This window comes from Ranitomeya variabilis, chromosome 6, assembly GCF_051348905.1.
Source record: "Ranitomeya variabilis isolate aRanVar5 chromosome 6, aRanVar5.hap1, whole genome shotgun sequence".
Classification (NCBI taxonomy): domain Eukaryota; kingdom Metazoa; phylum Chordata; class Amphibia; order Anura; family Dendrobatidae; genus Ranitomeya; species Ranitomeya variabilis.
The window spans coordinates 561,125,479-561,147,835 of record NC_135237.1 but is presented as its reverse complement, the minus strand read 5'-3'; the positions used below and the strand labels follow the sequence as shown (position 1 = coordinate 561,147,835).

The 22,357-nt window shown below is 42.6% G+C and overlaps 1 protein-coding gene across 7 annotated transcripts in view; it reads left to right on the top strand.

Moving 5' to 3' along the window:
* Positions 1-22,357, top strand: part of TSNARE1 (t-SNARE domain containing 1) — a 248,681-nt gene that overhangs the window by 150,734 nt on the left and 75,590 nt on the right. For 5 of the 7 annotated variants that reach the window (XM_077271326.1, XM_077271327.1, XM_077271323.1 and 2 more), the window contains 2 exons: positions 6,688-7,135; positions 7,449-8,273. The exons of the other annotated variants lie outside the window; for them this stretch is intronic. In XM_077271326.1, the coding sequence (XP_077127441.1) occupies positions 6,688-7,135; positions 7,449-8,008 (1,008 nt within the window). In that variant the 3' untranslated portion in view covers positions 8,009-8,273. Of the gene's footprint in view, positions 1-6,687; positions 7,136-7,448; positions 8,274-22,357 lie in introns of those variants that run through there. 7 annotated transcript variants of the gene reach the window in all.

Genomic DNA, 22,357 nt, shown 5'->3' with positions numbered 1-22,357 from the left:
GCGCGGTATACAGAGGGTCAGTGATGGTGTAGGAGGTGCTGTACTATGGGGGAGAACTGTATACAGAGGGTCAGTGATGGTGTAGAAGGTGCTGTACTATGGAGGAGAGCTGTATACAGAGGGTCAGTGATGGTGTAGGAGGTGCTGTACTATGGAGGGAGCGCAGTATACAGAGGGTCAGTGATGGTGTAGGAGGTGCTGTACTATGGGGGAGAACTGTATACAGAGGGTCAGTGATGGTGTAGGAGGTGCTGTACTATGGGGGAGAGCAGTATACAGAGGGTCAGTGATGGTGTAGAAGGTGCTGTACTATGGAGGGAGAGCGGTATACAGAGGGTCAGTGATGGTGTAGGAGGTGCTGTACTATGGAGGGAGAGCTGTATACAGAGGGTCAGTGATGGTGTAGGAGGTGCTGTACTATGGGGGAGAGCAGTATACAGAGGGTCAGTGATGGTGTAGAAGGTGCTGTACTATGGAGGGAGAGCGGTATACAGAGGGTCAGTGATGGTGTAGAAGGTGCTGTACTATGGAGGGAGAGCTGTATACAGAGGGTCAGTGATGGTGTAGAAGGTGCTGTACTATGGAGGGAGAGCGGTATACAGAGGGTCAGTGATGGTGTAGAAGATGCTGTACTATGGGGGAGAGCAGTATACAGAGGGTCAGTGATGGTGTAGGAGGTGCTGTACTATGGGGGAGAGCAGTATACAGAGGGTCAGTGATGGTGTAGGAGGTGCTGTACTATGGGGGAGAGCAGTATACAGAGGGTCAGTGATGGTGTAGAAGGTGCTGTACTATGGAGGGAGAGCTGTATACAGAGGGTCAGTGATGGTGTAGAAGGTGCTGTAAAATGGAGGGATAGCAGTATACAGAGGGTCAGTGATGGTGTAGGAGGTGCTGTACTGTGTAATGAGAGCAGTATACAGAGGGTCAGTGATGGTGTAGATGGGGCTGTACTATGGAGGAGAGCATTATAGAGGGTCAGTGAGGTGTAGGAGGTGCTGTACTATGGGGGAGAGCAGTATACTGATGGTCAGTGATGGTGTAGGAGGTGCTGTATTATAGGGGAGAGCAGTATACAGAGGGTCAGTGAGGTGTAGGAGGTGCTGTACTGTGTAATGAGAGCAGTATACAGAGGGTCAGTGATGTGTAGCAGATGCTGTACTCTGGCACTTGCTATGTGCCGCCTGTTGCCTCTCCCGCGTCTCTTCCCCATGTGAGTTGCTGTGGAGCTCCTCTTCTTCATCCTTCTCTTCCTCCTTCCTTCTTTTCATCCTTCCTCTTCCTCCTCCTTCCTCTCTTCCTCTTATTCTTCCTCCTCTTCCTCTTCTTTTTCATCTTCCTCCTCTTCCCCTTCTTCCTCTTCTTCTTCCTCTTCTTCTTCTTCCTCCTCTTCTTCTTCTTCCACCTCTTCTTCTTCCTCCTCTTCTTCTTCTTCCTCTTCTTCTTCTTCTTCTTCTTCTTCTTCTTCCTCTTCTTCTTCCTCTTCTTCTTCCTCTTCTTCTTCCTCTTCTTCTTCCTCTTCTTCCTCTTCTTCTTCCTCTTCTTCTTCCTCTTCTTCTTCCTCTTCTTCTTCCTCTTCTTCCTCTTCTTCCTCCTCTTCTTCCTCCTCTTCTTCCTCTTCCTCTTCTTCCTCTTCTTCTTCCTCTTCTTCTTCCTCTTCTTCTTCCTCTTCTTCTTCCTCTTCCTCATTTTCTTCCTCATCTTCCTCTTCTTCCTCTTTCTCCTCTTCCTCTTCTTCCTCTTTTTCTTCCTCTTTTTCTTCCTCTTCTTCTTCCTCTTCTTCTTCCTCTTCTTCTTCCTCTTCTTCTTCCTCCTCCTCTTTTTCTTCCTCTTGCTCTTCCTCCTCCTCCTACTCCTCCTCCCTGGTGGCTTAGAGGAATTCTCCATCACTTGTCACCCATCATCCTCCATGGTATGTTGATCCAGGAGGAACAACATTGGACAGTAAAGACAATGTTCCCCTGGATTTCGGAGCCCGCGGTCGTCCTCTGCTCCGTGGCTGCGGCCCGGCTCACATTTCTTAGGCCGCACTTTCCATTCTGAACACAAGACTTGGTTTGTTAGAAGATGAGAGATTTTATTTTGTTGGAAACAGGTGGGAATTTTTTTCTTTTTTTCTACCAGGATAAAATGTTCCTTTTTATATTTTATACGTTACACTCCACAATGCGGTTATGTTTCCGTCTGTAGAACTTTCTGATTAGGTTGAGTAAAGTTTAGATAAAGTTTGTGTAAACTTCTGTGCCTGACATACAGAGGAGGCGCAGCCCTCGGCCCGTCTGTCACCTTGGCTTTTTTTATTTATTTGCTGCAGTTTCAAAGCTTGTTATCAGGTTACACCATTTTTGGGGGGTTCGTGTTGGGACCGGACTCTTGGTTTACCAACATTAATTGGGAGACTCTGTCACCTGCTCAGAAGTGGGCAATGTTTGCTCTTATTCCCACTGTTCTCCTGAGGTTTTTTTTCTATAAATCTGCCATAGAGTTCCAGAGAAATGAGCCTTTTTGTTTATTACTATTTTTTTATGGTTTTTAACCAGGGGTGTGGCTTACAGAGAATCTAAAGACCCGCCCCTGAGGATCCTATGAGCCCCGCCTCCTTCATGACTGTAAATAAGAAGGTCCTTCTCTCCAGAACCATATGGTGCATTGGAAAACTAAAAAATAAACCTGAATATTTGGGGGCAACAGAAAAAGAAGAGCAAAATCTGGCCCCTCTAAGTCCTAGTAGAGGGTGTGTGGCTTTATCGCGGACCCAGGACCCCTTTTCCAGCACATAACTGTGATATTTAATAAGCGGCTGCAGATGTTCCGGGCGCTGGTGAAACAATCAGATCGGCTCAATATAAAGTAATTAAAATTCATTAACAAACGAAGAAGAAAGAAGCCTCGTCCCCCTCCCCGCAATTATCATATGTCGGTGTTAAGTGGCCGAGCAGCGGAGATGAAAGCGCCTACCTGGAGCCTTCACTCTGTGAATTATACATGCGCTCTCCTCGGGAGACGCCACCATCTGCTCCTGGAAAGGTCGCCTGTTTGAAGTCCTTGTCACTTTAGTTTACTTTATCTAAAAATATATTACGCTCCTGATATTTCCATATTCAGCGATTCTGGGAACCTGCGCTGCTCCGTCGGGTCCTCGGGGCATCGGCGTGACGTTTTGTTTATTTGTTTTGTTTTTAAAGGGTGATACAATGTATCAATATATATATTTATGTCCAGTTGGGTAACAGAACATGGAGATTCATATTTCTTTTTATCGTTTTTGTTGCTACATTCACAATTCAGATATATATACTTTTTTTTTCTGTTCGTAGCTCACATCTTTCAGCAACCCTTCAGGTTCAGTGTCTGCACGCTAACCTGTTTATCATGATAGAAAATCTCTTGAGTCGGATGCCATCAGTTTGATATCATTTTTTTATTTTTGTGATCCAAGAGGGGTATCAGAGCTCCGCTGAGGGTCTGTTAAAGCAGTCGGGTCCTCTCAGTACTTAGAGGAGAATTTTGATTTCTGCTCTGAGGGGAACTAGTGTTACCAGATGCTGCTTTATCATTTACTTCTCTTAATATACAAGATGGAGTGAGTGAACCGGACCTCCGTGGCTGACCGGGGTAACCTCCGATGATTCCCCTTATGGTTTCCATACGCCTCCAGGTTCCTTTCCGCAGCCCATTTGGGGTTGATTAGATTCAGGCCCCTTCAGTCGGCTCATTATGGCTCAGAAAGTTTGAGCAGGATCAGCTCAGTTTTACTTTAGGTTTGTGTCCAGATACTATTTTATTAAACATGGCTGTAACAAGTTAGTAGGAGTGATGCCAGCTACATTTCTTTAAAAAAAAAAAAAAAGTCACAGTTTGGCTTTTCCAGACTGTTTCCTGCCCATTACTGGCTGCAGAATGAGTTACATGAGGATCCATCAGTGAGCTCCTACTAATGTGGAACTTGTGATTCCGTCTTTATTTTTTCCTTTAGCTGATTTCTGACAACATCAAATTGAAGATGTGAAGTGGTAAGAAAGCTGCTGAAATTAGATCGGAAAGAGCTCACTGATGGATTTTCCTACACTCATTCTGCAGCCAGCAATGTAAAAACGGTGCGAAATGCATGCATTAAACAAAAACAAAAAAGTCCCCAAAAGTGACCGGATACATTAATCCTATCACCCAGGAATATTCTGGGATGGATCGCCCCTTTTATCCCCGTTTAGTTGTGGCACTCATCTTGTTACTTACATTATGATAGAATCCTGAAAACCTGAGACGGATCCTTTCTAGGGGATGTGCTTGTTTTTCCAATTGAGAGGAGTTAAATGTTAGTTTTTCTAACTTTTACTCCTCCTCCTCTCCGTGTGTAAATCTCACGCCTGTCATACTTATGGAAAAGTAAAGAGAAGAAGCCAGACAATTAAAGTGTCGTCTTCAAAAACCTATTCACTCTGTAATCGGCAACATCTGCCCTATATTCTTACGTTGTGCTAAATGGAAACCGTGAACAAGTAGTTCTGCAGCACTGTCACTCTTAAAGATGAAACTGTGTTGCAACCATCTGGAGCCAAGCGCTCTGCTGTGCAGGAGAAATGGTGGTGGTTACTGAGCTTTATAGAGAGAGGGACATATACACTAAAAGACAAAGCTGCTGCTTTCTAGTACATTAGTATCACCATAGTGCTGGATTCACATCTATACGGCTCAGTGCTGGATTCACATCTACACTGCTCATTTCTGGGTTCACATCTACACTGCTCAGTGCTGGATTCACATCTACACTGTTCAGTGCTGGATTCACATTTACACTGCTTAGTTCTGGATTCACATTTACACTGCTCAGTTCTGGATTCACATCTACACTGCTCAGTGCTGGATTCACATCTAAACTGCTCAGTGCTGGATTCACATCTGCACGGCTCAGTGCTGGATTCAAATCTACACCTCTCAGTGCTGGATTCACATCTACACTGCTCAGTTCTGGGTTCACATCTACACTGCTCAGTGCTGGATTCACATGTACGCTGTTCAGTGCTGGATTCACATTTACACTGCTTAGTTCTGGATTCACATTTACAATGCTCAGTTCTGGATTCACATCTACACTGCTCAGTGCTGGATTCACATCTGCACCGCTCTGCTGGGTTCACATCTACACTGCTCAGTGCTAGAGTCACATCTACACTGCTCAGTGCTGGATTCAAATCTACACCTCTCAGTGCTGGATTCACATCTAGACTGCTCAGTTCTGGGTTCACATCTACGCTGCTCAGTGCTGGATTCACATCTACACTGCTCAGTGCTGCCGATAATGTCCTCCATGCTGCTGTTGCTATTGACTATGTGCTATGTAACGACTGGAATCCCTCATGTCTGTGCGCTGTATATGGGAGGCAACATAGCAAATAGTATCTACTCACTAGCTCAGAGACAACTGATTAGAGATAGAGCCTGCGATGGGCAAAAGTGCAGTTGGAACATGATTGTGTACACACACTACAACTTGTTGTGAAAAGTTACCAAACTATAAGTACTTTTAAATAAGGTCTTTTTTCTGATCTGTCATAGATTCATAGTTTCAGAACCCCCTCCAGCTGCTATTCTCTTGCACTTGCGATGCCCATTGACCCAGTTGGGCCAAGACTACTGGTGAGAATGAAGTCAATGTTTATCAGTAGAATTGTCTAGATGAGTGGAGATGTCACGGCCTCTGATTTATCAGACGATTGATTGCACGATCTAATAATAATTTACATTGAGTAGAGTTGATCTTGACGTTTGGCCTGGCGGACGCCTCCTCGGATTTGCACATCGTAAGCTCGGTCCTTCCAATATCATATCTTAAGGCATTATTAAGTGCTCACTAAATAATGTAGCTGGAGATGCCAGATATTCCTAGAAATTAACAGCCTCCTTAATGCCTTTTAATTGCTCCGACCGTGATGGATTTTAGTGCCGCAGTGCAGCCTTCCTTCATCATTTTTGTGGCTAAATCTGATTATAAAACACATAAGTTCGTCCAATAAAAAGACGTCGTAAACGGTTATTAGCCGCCTGTAAAATAGAGTAGACAATATCTCGGCCCTTAGGATGGTGAGTATTTTGTTTAATTTTTTTTTTTTTTTACGGGTCACTCCATAAAGTAAGGAAACTCTTAAGATGATTCAGTGATAGTCTGTAGGGAACGGTTGTTTTTTGTTGTTTTTATACTTTGATTTTAAAAAAAAACGGGGGATGGGCAGATATTTTTGAGTGCTAAGCATGGCTTACAAGTCTTCAGAAATATTCCACTAATCTGGCATCGAAAAGTTTGCCGTCACCATGAAACCGGTTTGCGGAACGGTGGCGACAGACTAGTAAGAATTTGATCCGTTGGGTGGTGGACATGGATAGGGCCAATCTTTTTCCCTAGATATGACCCCTTGTTCTTATAGCCAAATATTTGAAATGATCTGACGGTCCGTCGTCAGCTTTTTGCTGTGGATGCCAGACTAAGGGAATTCTTGCTCTGCTAGGTTTCATAATAAACCTTAACTTTCAAAAAGTTTTGCCTTTGTGGTAAACTTTTTAAAAAGAATGCTGAAAGTTTTGAAAGTTTTGTTTGTTCTTTTTTTTTTTTTGGTGATACTTTTTTTTGGAATGAAGTTCTCAAACAGCCCTTCTTGTTTCGTTTTTTTTTATTATTATTTTTTTTATAAGAGGCGCAACTTTAGAATGGCCTGCGCACCCCGGAAGAGGAAGGAGAAATTTTCTCCACTCGAACTTGAAATTTTGGTAGCCGAAGTAACCAAAAATCACTCGAAACTCTACGGAAGCGAAAGGGTGAACCTGAGCCAGCCAGCCCGGGAAAGGATCTGGTTAGAAATCGCCAAGAAAATCAACGCCGTGGCCCGATCTCCGAGAACCACGAGAGACTTGAGGAGGCGGTGGGATGACATGAAAAGACGGACTAAGGAGAAACTGGCCATCATTAAACGGTCAGTGGTGTCTTCAGGTGGTATGACCAGGAACTGTAGCCCTTCCACCCTCCATAACGATACAAATAGTGACGTTTATCCCGGATACGGAATCGACGACGACGATGACGACCACGACGAAATCGATGTGGAACTTGACGCCCCACATATAGCTCTGGAGCTTCAGTCAGGTAAAAACGTCTGGAGCAACCAAAGCTCTTGGACTTCCAGATGGTGGCAAAGCGTTAGACCTTTTGAGTGGTTTTTGAGCTTCTTTTTTTTGTTGTATGGCCGACTTGTAGCTCTATTTTATTAATATTGTGGGTTGGGAGGTGTAATAGTTGGGTTCCATAAAACAATTTGTAATTTAATTACTTTTGGATAGTGATTTTGCGTTGGTCTTATTTTTGGACCCAACTTTTGGGGGGTGGGGGGGGTTTTGTGCATTTTTATTTATTTTTTTTTTAAGTTAGTAATTTTATTTTATATTTTTAATTCCCACAGATGAAGAGGAAAATGGCCCTGGTTGTACATGGGTACCTCTAAAAACAATAGAAATGGCTATTCACGAGCCCGATATGTCTGATCATCCGGTGATCATTCAGACCTCTGCGTCTTCTCCGTCTCCTCCATCTTCCCCTCAGAACCGGATGAAATCGACCTACACCAGGAGACTTTCCGCAGGCGCCCCTCACCACCCGCGGAGGAATCACGAAATCTCCGACTTTGAAAAACAACTGATGGAAAGTCAGATACAACAGAACACGCTTCTAACGTCTTGGTACCAGCAACAGACGTCCCTCATGGTCCAACAGAACCTCATCCTGGAGAACCTGGTAGAGCAGAGCCGACGCTTGGCCGACAATGTGGAGCTTTTAAACCGGACCTTGGAAAAAATGGTGGACGGTAACCATTTACACAGGGAGACAGTTCATTTCGTACAGGAACGTAAGCAAGCTCCTCCTGCTCGGCCCAACCCCCGAGGAGCCAGCGGCGAGTCAGGAGGTCCATCGGGAGTGGAAGCATACTCCGGTATGATCTTGAAAGTTGAGGAAGAATTGTAGACTCATTTTTTTTTTCTTTTTTTTTTTTTTATTTCTATGAAAAAAAAAAAAAGACTTAGAACAATTTTTGTATTCACGGACAATTGAATTTTTTTTTTTTTGTTAAGATACTTTCCTTATACATTGCATATATTGAGACATTTTTATAGGTCGTGAGATACCCCGCTCGTATTTTCTATCAGGACTTATCGTTTTTTTTTTGTGAGAAGATATTTTGTATTTGTTCTTTTTATTCTCAGATAATATTTTTTCATACATAAATTTAAAAAAAAAAAAAAAAAAAAAATTAAGAAAAACAAATATTGTACCCAAACGTATTTATCCTGCTGAATAAGTAAGTCCAACCGAACCCGTAAACATATAAGTGTCGCACTGCAAGGAAGCGTTACGGGACGGACCCATTTCCTAGCAATATGACTCGTCTCCTGGAGGGTTACATACATATATATATATGGAGAGACTCAGATTTTTTTTTTTTACATTTTTTTTTACAACTTTTTTGACCTCCAAACACGTAGGTCGGGTCCCGATGACAGTCCACCTTGCCGTCCTTTATTTATATGCAATGCCCAGTTTGGACTGGCACCTTGTACCCACATTTGGGATCACACGTTTTGGGGGTAGAAAACCCATTTTTTCGAAACATCTAAGATCTTCATGTTCATCTGCTATAGAAATGCCTTAAGGAATCGTTAAAGGGGTTGTCCCAACTTGGCGAGTTAAGTGCTGTGTTGGTCTATAGGAGCACCAGTGCTCCGGTGTTATGGGGGAGCCTCGGACCCCAGAAGATCACTTACATAACTTGCTAATTTAGGACCACCCCCTTTAAAATACAAATAAATATTTTTGCCCCTAATCCTTCCCCCCAAAAAAAATCTTGCCTAGGCATGAGACTATTGGTTACAGAAGTAACCGCTGCACCCATTACTGTATCTTCAGTAGGCGACAAAGGCCGTCAAGATCCGCCCACTTGGCTATAGCCTACCGACGCGGTCAATGGAGTTGAAAAGGAAGTGTTAGGTTATGTTCACACGTTGCATTTTTTGCTTACAAAAAGCTGATTTTATTGCTTGGCTTTTTTCTTTTTTTTTGTTATTTTTTTTGTTTTGTTGTTTTTTTTTGTTTTTTTTCTTTTTTTTTGTTTTGTTGTTTTTTTTTGGTGCAGATTATGTCTAAAGTTAGTTGCATTTGCTAAAAAAAGAGTGGCATGGTTGCTTTTTTTTTGGCGGGTTTTTGCACTTTCTCAATATTTTCTATGGTAAAAAAAAAAAAAAATGTTGCAAAAACACTTAAAAAATTGACGCTGCGTTTTTTAAAGAAGCGGCAGTTTCCCAATTAATCCCGTGCAGGAGATTTCTGAAATTTCACAGCTTTTGCTGCTACTGTAAAAAGATCTGCATAAAGAAAATGCGTCAAGAAAAACACAACGTGTGAACATTGCCCTACACTTGTTTGGATTTGACTTAAATCAGTAGTGTACTGTCCCTTTAACTGTGATTGCTGTGTGCCTGTCTGAATGAAGCCTTAAAGGGGCCATCCTTTTCCGCTGAGTTGAGCATAGCCAGTGATGTCTTGTCTGCAGATATCTGCAGATGTAAAGTCATCAGACCCACTCACCCCCCTTTATATGGGTATTCCCATCCCCAAGATGCTATCCCGATATGTAGTAGGTGTAAAAATAATAATAATAGCAAATACCTCCATTTAGAAATGTAGTGTAGTTCTCCTGATTAGCTATGTTGCTTACCCCATGTGCAGTAGCTCAGGTATCCATGGTTGCGACCACTCATATAGTAACAGTTAGTTGATAGTGGTTGTGACCATGGATACCTAAGCCGCTACAATGCCCTGCACATGATTTAAGCAACACGGCTTATCAGAAGAACTATACTATATTTCTAATTGGAGCTATTTGCTAATATTATTATTATTACACCTACTACATATTGGTTGGGATCTTGGAGATGGGAATATTCCTTTTAACGTTACGTTGAGCTTGTGATCACCGGTTTAGCCAATGGGTTTCACAATATTAAAAGCAAATTATTTATACATGTAAACGATGGCATTTTCAACCCTGGTTTGGGTTAATAACAAGGAATGTACAATATTAGTGCAAATTATTTCTTAATAATTCACGCAGGAAATCATGTCGCCCCTTTTATCCCTTTTTTTTTTCCTTTGAATATCCCTGTATTATTTTGATGGTGACGTAGTTGCACGGTGCAGACCGCATTCTTGTGGTCGGTCTTCAAGACCTGTTGCAAAAAAAAAGGTGGAAACCCCCTCAAAATATTCAATATTGGTTATATATATATATATATATATATATATATATATATATATGTACACACCGTATATATATATATATATATATATATATATATATATATATATATATATATATATATATATATATATATATATATATATATATATATATATATATATATACACAAGCCAATATATGGAACCCTGCCCCCGCTGCCAGCTTCTATCGGCCTGTGGATGCGGTTAGGACCTGCCCAGCTCTATAATAATCTTTGTGCTCCTGTATATAAGTTACTTTATTTTTTTTCCCTTTTTTTCATATTATTTTTTACGTTTACTCTTCTTTCCTGTCTCTTTATTTTCACTTCCCCTAGTATTTAACCTTATGACATATCCACATTATTCTCTCCCATGGTGCACTGTATTTTTTTTTTTTTTTTCTGTTGTTTAATGATTACTTTGGGGGTCTTTCATTATTGGGAGAGTGATATTTCTTTAGTGGTTTTTTTTTTTCTTTTTTTGTTTATTTTGAAAGTTAATGATTGAAAATAAAATGTTTTTACACTTTTTTTTGTAATTAAAATAAAGTACATTGTATGGCTTGTTGGAACCTGCAGTGCCGCTTCTTAGTGCTTTATATGACTTTTGTGGGCTTTATTAGTTTAATTCTATACTGCATGAGAAGGTGCGAGATCTACCTGATCCCCTCAGTCTCTACTCCGGTTATAAGGGGCTCAGATACCTAATAACATGGAGACGACTCTTCTGGAGTGTCCCGTTACTCTGCACAGTAATCCTCTATGTAAGTCTGTAGGCGTTCCACTGTATAGATGAGACAGGTGGCGTAATATTAATAAACCATATACAATCTACCTGGCGTTCTATACCGTGTGTGTAACCTGTCTCTAGACATCCATGTGACGAAACGTATGGAGGAACACAGGTAAACGCCCTTTAACTGGTGTTAAAAATTCCAAAAGTGTTCCTTTTTAAAGTCCCCAAAATGCGATGCCTATTAATTTCATAATATATATCGATCTTAATAAGAGGTACAGCTTTTTTTAGACATAGATTCACATTCCCCTTCAAAAATCCAGTTACATGATAAAATTGTCACGACCTGCAGCCACCACTAGAGGGAGCTCCGTGCATACAGAGATACATCATAAGATCCTGTCTGCAGTCACCACTAGGGGGAGCTCCCTGTATACAGAGATACATGATAAGATCCTGTCTGCAGTCACCACTATGGGGAGCTCCCTGTATACAGAGATACATGATAAGATCTTGTCTGCAGTCACCACTAGGGGGAGCTCCCTGTATACAGATATACATGATAAGATCCTGTCTGCAGTCACCACTAGGAGGAGCTCCCTGTATATAGAGATACATGGTAAGATCCTGTCTGCAGCCACCACTAGGGGGAGCTCCCTGTATACAGAGATACATGATAAGATCCTGTCTGCAGTCACCACTAGGGGGAGCTCCCTGTATACAGAGATACATGATAAGATCCTGTCTGCAGCCACCACTAGGGGGAGCTCCCTGTATACAGAGATACATCATAAGATCCTGTCTGCAGTCACCACTAGGGGGAGCTCCCTGCATACAGAGATACATGATAAGATCCTGTCTGCAGCCACCACTAGGGGGAGCTCCCTGTATACAGACATACATGATAAGATCCTGTCTGCAGCCACCACTAGGGGGAGCTCCCTGTATACAGAGATACATGATAAGATCCTGTCTGCAGCCTCCACTAGGGGGAGCTCCCTGTATACAGAGATACATGATAAGATCCTGTCTGCAGCCACCACTAGGGGGAGCTCCCTGTATACAGAGATACATGATAAGATCCTGTCTGCAGTCACCACTAGGGGGAGCTCCCTGTATACAGAGATACATGATAAGATCCTGTCTGCAGTCACCACTAGGGGGAGCTCCCTGCATACAGAGATACATCGTAAGATCCTGTCTGCAGTCACCACTAGGGGGAGCTCCCTGTATACAGAGATACATGGTAAGATCCTGTCTGCAGCCACCACTAGGGGGAGCTCCCTGCATACAGAGATACATGGTAAGATCCTGTCTGCAGCCACCACTAGGGGGAGCTCCCTGTATACAGAGATACATGATAAGATCCTGTCTGCAGTCACCACTAGGGGGAGCTCCCTGTATACAGAGATACATGATAAGATCCTGTCTGCAGTCACCACTAGGGGGAGCTCCCTGTATATAGAGATACATGGTAAGATCCTGTCTGCAGCCACCACTAGGGGGAGCTCCCTGTATACAGAGATACATGATAAGATCCTGTCTGCAGTCACCACTAGGGGGAGCTCCTGTATACAGAGATATATGATAAGATCCTGTCTGCAGCCACCACTAGGGGGAGCTCCCTGTATACAGAGATACATGATAAGATCCTGTCTGCAGCCACCACTAGGGGGAGCTCCCTGTATACAGAGATACATGATAAGATCCTGTCTGCAGCCACCACTAGGGGGAGCTCCCTGTATACAGAGATACATGATAAGATCCTGTCTGCAGCCACCACTAGGGGGGAGCTCCCTGTATACAGAGATACATGATAAGATCCTGTCTGCAGCCACCACTAGGGGGAGCTCCCTGTATATAGAGATACATGATAAGATCCTGTCTGCAGCCACCACTAGGGGGAGCTCCCTGTATACAGAGATACATGATAAGATCCTGTCTGCAGCCACCACTAGGGGGAGCTCCCTGTATACAGAGATACATGATAAGATCCTGTCTGCAGCCACCACTAGGAGGAGCTCCCTGTATACAGTAATACACAATAAGATCCTGTCTGCAGCCACCACTAGGGGGAGCTCCCTGTATACAGAGATACATGATAAGATTCTGTCTGCAGCCACCACTAGGGGGAGCTCCCTGAATACAGAGATACATGATAAGATTCTGTCTGCAGCCACCACTAGGGGGAGCTCCCTGTATACAGAGATACATGATAAGATCCTGTCTGCAGTCACCACTAGGAGGAGCTCCCTGTATACAGTAATACACAATAAGATCCTGTCTGCAGCCACCACTAGGGGAAGCTCCCTGTATACAGAGATACATGATAAGATCCTGTCTGCAGTCACCACTAGGGGGAGCTCCCTGTATACAGAGATACATGATAAGATCCTGTCTGCAGCCACCACTAGGGGGAGCTCCCTGTACACAGAGATACATGATAAGATCCTGTCTGCAGTCACCACTAGGAGGAGCTCCCTGTATACAGAGATAAATGATAAGATCCTGTCTGCAGCCACCACTAGGGGGAGCTCCCTGTATACAGAGATACATGATAAGATCCTGTCTGCAGCCACCACTAGGGGGAGCTCCCTGTATACAGAGATACATGATGAGATCCTGTCTGCAGCCACCACTAGGGGGAGCTCCCTGTATAGAGATACATGATAAGATCCTGTCTGCAGCCACCACTAGGGGGAGCTTTCTACACAAAGATTAGTTCCCATTGAAGTCCATAATAATGTGTGTAAGCTTCTAAACTCCACCTGATAGTGGTAGCATGTAGCCTGACTGTATATTTCTGTTATGTTGGTTATCTGTCAGGGAAAAAAATCTACAAGCCTTGTAAATAAATTGATCAACAATAAATTGTAGATTTAAATTCCAAATGATGATCACTGGTAATGTCTGAGTGTGCTGCCCTTATCAGTGTACAGCCGGGTTTTCTTGGCTTAGTGGATTCCCTTTATGCAGCTTTGCTGGAGATTTGTTCCCCTTAAATGGTCACTGTCCTTCCAGCAAACGTTGAAGAAATCCATAATGCAAGAGAACAAGAGAATAAGAAACTTTTTAATATTTTTTGAGAGAAATATGCCTCTCACTCAACTTATGAGCCACTTCTTCAGACGCTGCTTCCAAAACTTATCTTTCACTCTGAAATACATGATGAAAAACTGCTGGACACACTGCTAGATCACTGATGTATCAGATTACAGCTCCTATTAGGCTATGGAGAGGAGTGAGCAGTGAGATGCTGAAGCCAAGAAACACATTGTGCTGCAGATTTCCAGTCATTGTTTTATCTCAACCCAGGTGCTGGATTTACAGCTACATTGCTCAGCACTGGTCTGTAATGACCTCTATGCTGCAGCATTCTTGTAAGTGTAATATAGAACTTCAGTGCTGGATCCACAGCTGTACTGCTGAGCACTGCAGTGCAATGTCCTCCATGCTGCAGCATTCTTAGTGCTGGATCCACAGCTATACTGCTTAGTACTGCAGTGCAATGTCCTCCATGCTGCAGCATTCTCATAAGTGTTATAGTACACCTCAGTGCTTCATCCACAGTCATAGTGTTTACATTGCTGTGCAGTGTCCTCCACCCTGCATCATTCTCCTAAGTGTTATAATGAACCTCAGTGCTGGATCCACATCTATGCTGCTTGACAGTGCTGTGCAATGTTCTTCATGCTGCAGCATTCTTAGTGCTGGATCCACATCTATACTGCTTAGCACTGCAGTGTAATGTCCTCCAGGCTGTAGCTCTCCTGTTATAGTAATGCTCAGTGCTGGATCTACAGCTGTACTGCTTAGCACTGATGTGCAATGTCCTCCATACTACAGCATTTTCAGAAGTGTTATAGTAAACCTCACTCCTGGAATCACAGCTGTACTGCTTTGCACTTCTGTGCAATGTCATCCAGCCAGCAGCATTCTCAGTACTGAATCCACAGATATACTGCTTAGCACTGCTGTGCAATGTCATCCATGCTGCAGCATTCTCATAAGTGTTATAGTAACCCTCAGTGCTGGATTCACAGCTATACTGATCAGCACTGATATGCAGTGTCTTCCATGCTGCACCATTCTTGTAAGTGTAATAATTAACCTCAGAGCTGGATTCACCTCTACACTGCTTAACTGCTGTGCAATGTCCTTCATGCTGAAGCATTGTCAGTGCTAGATCCACAGAAACACTGCTTAGTACTGCTGTATAGTGTTATTTGCATTCCTTAATGAAAGGAAAAATAAATAAAATAACTAGCTCTCTCCTTGGAAAAGAAACTGCCACCTTTTGGAGGAAGTTTGCTTATAAGTCTGTATATTCAAAAAATAAAATAACTAGGCTTAACAAAAAAAAAATTACTTGAGCAATAAATCATTTTTTAATGACACATCCCCTTTGAGAGCCAGTCAGATAAAAAAAAAAACCCATCTTTACCGATAGTGTTACATTCAGTCACTTCCCATCAATAGTGATGTAACAATTCACGATTGTGAAGTAGTGATGGGCGATTCTCATGCTCAGGTTCTGAGCATGAGGGTCTAAGAAGGGGAAAATGTCTATGATTCAGTTATATAAGAAAAAATAAAATGCTACTTTTTGTAACAATGTAACACAAGGACAAACACGACTCCTAAGCACGGAACCCTAATGCTTCTTTTCATTAATCCTCTATATTTTGCCCTGACATTAAGACCTAATGTGGTGACGGAACCTGGACCACGTCGCCCACTGTCCACCAGCGTCCACACCAAACGGGGTCACAGGGTCTGATATCGGACCACCGAAATACCCATTATTTGACCTTTTTGATGCTTTTACATTCTCACGATTAATGCAGCCTTATATATTTTACTGATAGAATGGATAAAGTTTGTTTCCACTAATTGGGGTCTCGGCACGATAATTGCATTTACATGAAATCTATGATGACTTCGGTCTCAGACTTGAACTTTGGCTTCGTGTATCAGTAGAGAAGACAATTCCATGATAATTGAAGTTTTATATATAAAAATGTAATTATAGTCACTGCGGAAAAATAAAGACATTTCAGATAATACTCATTTAATGGCAGAAATCTACTCAGAAAGAAATAGGGCCCAATTCATCTGTTTTTTTTTTATTTGTCTTTTTTTTTTTTTCATTGTGGTTTTTTTTTTGTACCAAATTTTTCAAAACGACGTGTAGTTTCATGGAAATGAAAAGTGCTTTTTTATTTTATTTTTTTTTCACCTTTTTGGAGCAAGAAGTGGCATGAGCCATTAAAATGTCTTATTCATACCTAACATTTGCACCAAATAATTCTGCCATGGAAAAAAAAAAAAAAAAACAGCCAAGGGGGGGAAGTAGAGTACATTTGTGCAAAAATTCTGCAATTTTGTAAAAAAAAAATGCAAATAATAAATAGTCCGTAAATAGGTGAAATACAAAAATCACTCCCTCAATGGCGAACAGAAAAAAAAAGAAAAGTAAATAGTCTTCAAAATAGGCGCAAAATAAAATAGTCTTAAAATAGGAAAAAATAGATAAAAATTAGGTGCAACTATAATATCTGTAGCAGTCAATGCCAGGCGGCTGCTGTAAAGCGAAGTAATATCATAGGATACAAGAGATGAAATGTGCGAGAGACTGCTGAAAATTTCAATGTTACACATATTTTATGGAAAAATCAACATTGAAAAGACCTAAAGCTGTTACTAGATTGCAAAGTGCAGTGTAGTTCTCAGTGTCTGGACGATGTTGCTAAGCGAAATCTGATCATGAGATACAACAACTGACAAAGCTCTTGGGAACACTGAAACAATTTCAACTCTTCACATGGTAAAATTAATCTAGAAAATGCTTATCCGCGTTTGTAGATGGCAAAGTGAGCTTTAATCCTCAGTGTCAGGCAGCTGCTGCTAAGCCAAGTTATATCATAGGAGACCACGCATGAAAAGCTCTTGGGAACCCTGGAAGAATTTCAACAATTCAATGGTAAAATTAAAATAGAAAAGTGGATATTAACAGATGGTAAATTGTCACTAAGTGTCAGGAAGATGCTGTCACGGCAAATAAGATAATGGGATTGAGCAAACCGGATTTACAAGGACGCTATCCTTGGAAAATGACTTATTGGTTAAAAGACTATATAAAAATATATATAGATAGATAAAACATTGCCAATATAATATATTTATCTTTTTATTAGAAAACAAAACCAGCAGAGGCAGAATTTGTGAATCAACAACTTCGGTACATTGATAACACAGGCTCCACCATTTACAATAGGAGATATCACAGCTCACCTCCTCTTCCTGTACAATGACTGATAACACCTCTATATACAGTAGATAACACAGCATCCACCATTCACTATAGGTGATGTCACAGCTCACCTCCTCCTCCTGTACAATGACTGATAATACCTCTATATACAGTAGATAACACAGGATCCACCATTCACTATAGGTGATGTCACAGCTCACCTCCTCCTCCTGTACAATGACTGATAACACCTCTATATACAGTAGATAACACAGCATCCACCATTCACTATAGGTGATGTCACAGCTCACCTCCTCCTCCTGTACAATGACTGATAATACCTCTATATACAGTAGATAACACAGGATCCACCATTCACAATAGGTGATGTCACAGCCCACCTCCTCCTCCTGTATAATGACTGATAACACCTCTATATACAGTAGATAACACAGGATCCACCATTCACAATAGGTGATGTCACAGCTCACCTCCTCCTCCTGTACAATGACTGATAACACCTCTATATACAGTAGATAACACAGCATCCACCATTCACTATAGGTGATGTCACAGCTCACCTCCTCCTCCTGTACAATGACTGATAACACCTCTATATACAGTAGATAACACAGCATCCACCATTCACAATAGGTGATGTCACAGCTCACCTCCTCCTCCTGTACAATGACTGATAACACCTCTATATACAGTAGATAACACAGCATCCACCATTCACTATAGGTGATGTCACAGCTCACCTCCTCCTCCTGTACAATGACTGATAACACCTCTATATACAGTAGATAACACAGCATCCACCATTCACTATAGGTGATGTCACAGCTCACCTCCTCCTCCTGTACAATGACTGATAACACCTCTATATACAGTAGATAACACAGCATCCACCATTCACTATAGGTGATGTCACAGCTCACCTCCTCCTCCTGTACAATGACTGATAACACCTCTATATACAGTAGATAACACAGCATCCACCATTCACTATAGGTGATGTCACAGCTCACCTCCTCCTCCTGTACAATGACTGATAACACCTCTATATACAGTAGATAACACAGCATCCACCATTCACTATAGGTGATGTCACAGCTCACCTCCTCCTCCTGTACAATGACTGATAATACCTCTATATACAGTAGATAACACAGGATCCACCATTCACTATAGGTGATGTCACAGCTCACCTCCTCCTGTACAATGACTGATAACACCTCTATATACAGTAGATAACACAGGATCCACCATTCACAATAGGAGATATCACAGCTCACCTCCTCTTCCTGTACAATGACTGATAACACTTCTATTTACAGTAGATAACACAGCATCCACCATTCACTATAGGTGATGTCACAGCTCACCTCCTCCTGTACAATGACTGATAATACCTCTATATACAGTAGATAACACAGGATCCACCATTCACTATAGGTGATGTCACAGCTCACCTCCTACTCCTGTACAATGACTGATAACACCTCTATATACAGTAGATAACACAGGATCCACCATTCACAATAGGTGATGTCACAGCTCACCTCCTCCTCCTGTACAATGACTGATAACACCTCTATATACAGTAGATAACACAGGATCCACCATTCACAATAGGTGGTGTCACAGCTCACCTCCTCCTCCTGTACAATGACTGATAACACCCCTATATACAGTAGATAACACAGCATCCACCATTCACTATAGGTGATGTCACAGCTCACCTCCTCCTCCTGTACAATGACTGATAATACCTCTATATACAGTAGATAACACAGGATCCACCATTCACTATAGGTGACGTCACAGCTCACCTCCTACTCCTGTACAATGACTGATAACACCTCTATATACAGTAGATAACACAGGATCCACCATTCACAATAGGTGGTCACAGCTCACCTCCTCCTCCTGTACAGTGACTGATAACACCTCTATATACAGTAGATAACACAGGATCCACCATTCACAATAGGTGATGTCACAGCTCACCTCCTCCTCCTGTGCAATGACTGATAACACCTCTATATACAGTAGATAACACAGGATCCACCATTCTCAATAGGTGATGTCACAGCTCTCCTCCTCCTCCTGTAGAATGACTGATAACACCTCTATATACAGTAGATAACACAGGATCCACCATTCACAATAGATGATGTCACAGCTCACCTCCTCCTCCTGTACAATGACTGATAACACCTCTATATACAGTAGATAACACAGGATCCACCATTCACAATAGGTGATGTCACAGCTCACCTCCTCCTCCTGTACAATGACTGATAACACCTCTATATACAGTAGATAACACAGGATCCACCATTCACAATAGGTGATATCACAGCTCACCTCCTCCTCCTGTACAATGACTGATAACACCTCTATATACAGTAGATAACACAGGATCCACCATTCACAATAGATGATGTCACAGCTCACCTCCTCCTCCTGTACAATGCCTGATAACACCTCTATATACAGTAGATAACACAGGATCCACCAGCTTATTTCATCCCCCCATACAGTGACCTTTGCACGTGTTCATTAGATGTTTCAATACAAAAGATAGGGTCAGAATCTGCTCATTGCTGCTAATGTGCATGTGCATTTCCTGAAACTAAAAGTTAGATTCTCAAAGAGCCCCAAGTGGAAATTACAAGATTTCTATTTTTTATTTTTAATGCAAGTTGTAATATAAAAAGAAAAACATTTCCCCAAATATATATATATATTATAGTATATGTAACAGAACAATCTAATTTAAACAGTATGTCACTGTCTATTGATGCTTTGCTTGGATCACAGATGTTGTGGGTAAAGATTTTCCTTTCCCCTAAAATGAACACATGACTTTGGGTTGTGTTCACACCTTGAGAAAACCAATATTGTATCTCAAACCTCATCACATACAATTTATATCACAATCAGCCACAAGTGTCCATAAAAAGTCTGTAGACCGATATTTACTACAAGTAAAAAAACATTACAGAAATAGCTTTAATATGAATTCTTGATTGAAAAATTCCATGCATCATAACCCTTAAGAAAATCCTTAAAACCTCCGCATTGTAAACCTAGAAAATCACACCCTTAATTAATACAAACTATATTACACATAGTACAGGTGGGCCGGCGTACATGCAAAAAAAAAAAAAAAATTTAACCAATAAGCTAAGTATCGGTGCTCAGAAAACAACTTATAATGGGGACTAATCAGAAAAAAACCGCCATGCTGTCTCAGTATAACCATGCTGTCCAGTAAGCCTACACAAGTTTCGCATGTGGCTTCATCAGGGGACACTGGAACAGAACTGTTCCCACTTTAAATAGCCAAGAAATCGCCCAAAGGTATTAAAACTTTTGGGTTAAATACAGGGTCCATGACAGCTGGCTACAAAATTAAAAAATCATGTTAAAAAACAAGATTTTTTAGTTTTGTAGCCAGCTCTACGGGTTGCAGTAAGAAACCGCATCATGATCGCAGCATGTGAACACTGCTTTGATCTGGCATAAATTGGGCTAATTGGAGCTACAGGGGGCAGTATTTAACGTTTGTCCGCAAGGTCAACTTGCCTCCTTGCTTGACATTGTGGGAAGATAAAAACAAACAGACAATCCAGAAGACATCAGTGGACCGCCGCAAGTCTGGTAGGTCCTTGGGAGCAATTTTCAAATGCCTAAAACCATCACACTGTTCAGGAAGGAAACGCGTTCGGTCTCCTAGAGGTGAGCGCACTAAACACCATGGGAGCAAGCGGCCATCACACCGTTCAGGAAGGAAACGCGTTCTGTCTCCTAGAGGTGAGCGCACTAAACACCATGGGAGCACGCGGCCATCACACCGTTCAGGAAGGAAACGCGTTCTGTCTCCTAGAGATGAGCGCACTAAACACCATGGGAGCACGCGGCCATCACCGTTCAGGAAGGAAACGCGTTCGGTCTCCTAGAGGTGAGCGCACTAAACACCATGGGAGCACACGGCCATCACCGTTCAGGAAGGAAACGCGTTCTGTCTCCTAGAGGTGAGCGCACTAAACACCATGGGAGCACGCGGCCATCACCGTTCAGGAAGGAAATGCGTTCGGTCTCCTAGAGGTGAGCGCACTAAACACCATGGGAGCACGCGGCCATCACACCGTTCAGGAAGGAAACGCGTTCGGTCTCCTAGAAGTGAGCGCACTAAAGACCATGGGAGCACGCGGCCATCACCGTTCAGGAAGGAAATGCGTTCGGTCTCCTAGAGGTAAGCGCACTAAACACCATGGGAGCACGCGGCCATCACACCGTTCAGGAAGGAAACGCGTTCGGTCTCCTAGAGGTGAGCGCACTAAACACCATGGGAGCACACGGCCATCACCGTTCAGGAAGGAAACGCGTTCTGTCTCCTAGAGGTGAGCGCACTAAACACCATGGGAGCACGCGGCCATCACCGTTCAGGAAGGAAATGCGTTCGGTCTCCTAGAGGTGAGCGCACTAAACACCATGGGAGCACGCGGCCATCACACCGTTCAGGAAGGAAACGCGTTCGGTCTCCTAGAGGTGAGCGCACTAAACACCATGGGAGCACGCGGTCATCACTGTTCAGGAAGGAAACGCGTTCTGTCTCCAAGAGTCGAGCGCACTAAACACCATGGGAGCACGCGGTCATCACTGTTCAGGAAGAAAACGTGTTCTGTCTCCTAGAAGTGAGCACATGAAACACCATGGGAGCACGCAGCCATCACCGTTCAGGAAGGAAACGCGTTCTGTCTCCTAGAAGTGATCGCACTAAACACCATGGGAGCACACGGCCATCACCGTTCAGGAAGAAAACGCGTTGTCTCCTAGAGGTGAGCGCAAGAAACACCATGGGAGCACGCAGCCATCACCGTTCAGGAAGGAAACATGTTCTGTCTCCTAGAAGTGATCGCACTAAACACCATGGGAACACGCGGCCATCACACCGTTCAGGAAGGAAACGCGTTGTCTCCTAGAGGTGAGCACACGAAACACCATGGGAGCACGCGGCCATCACACCGTTCAGGAAG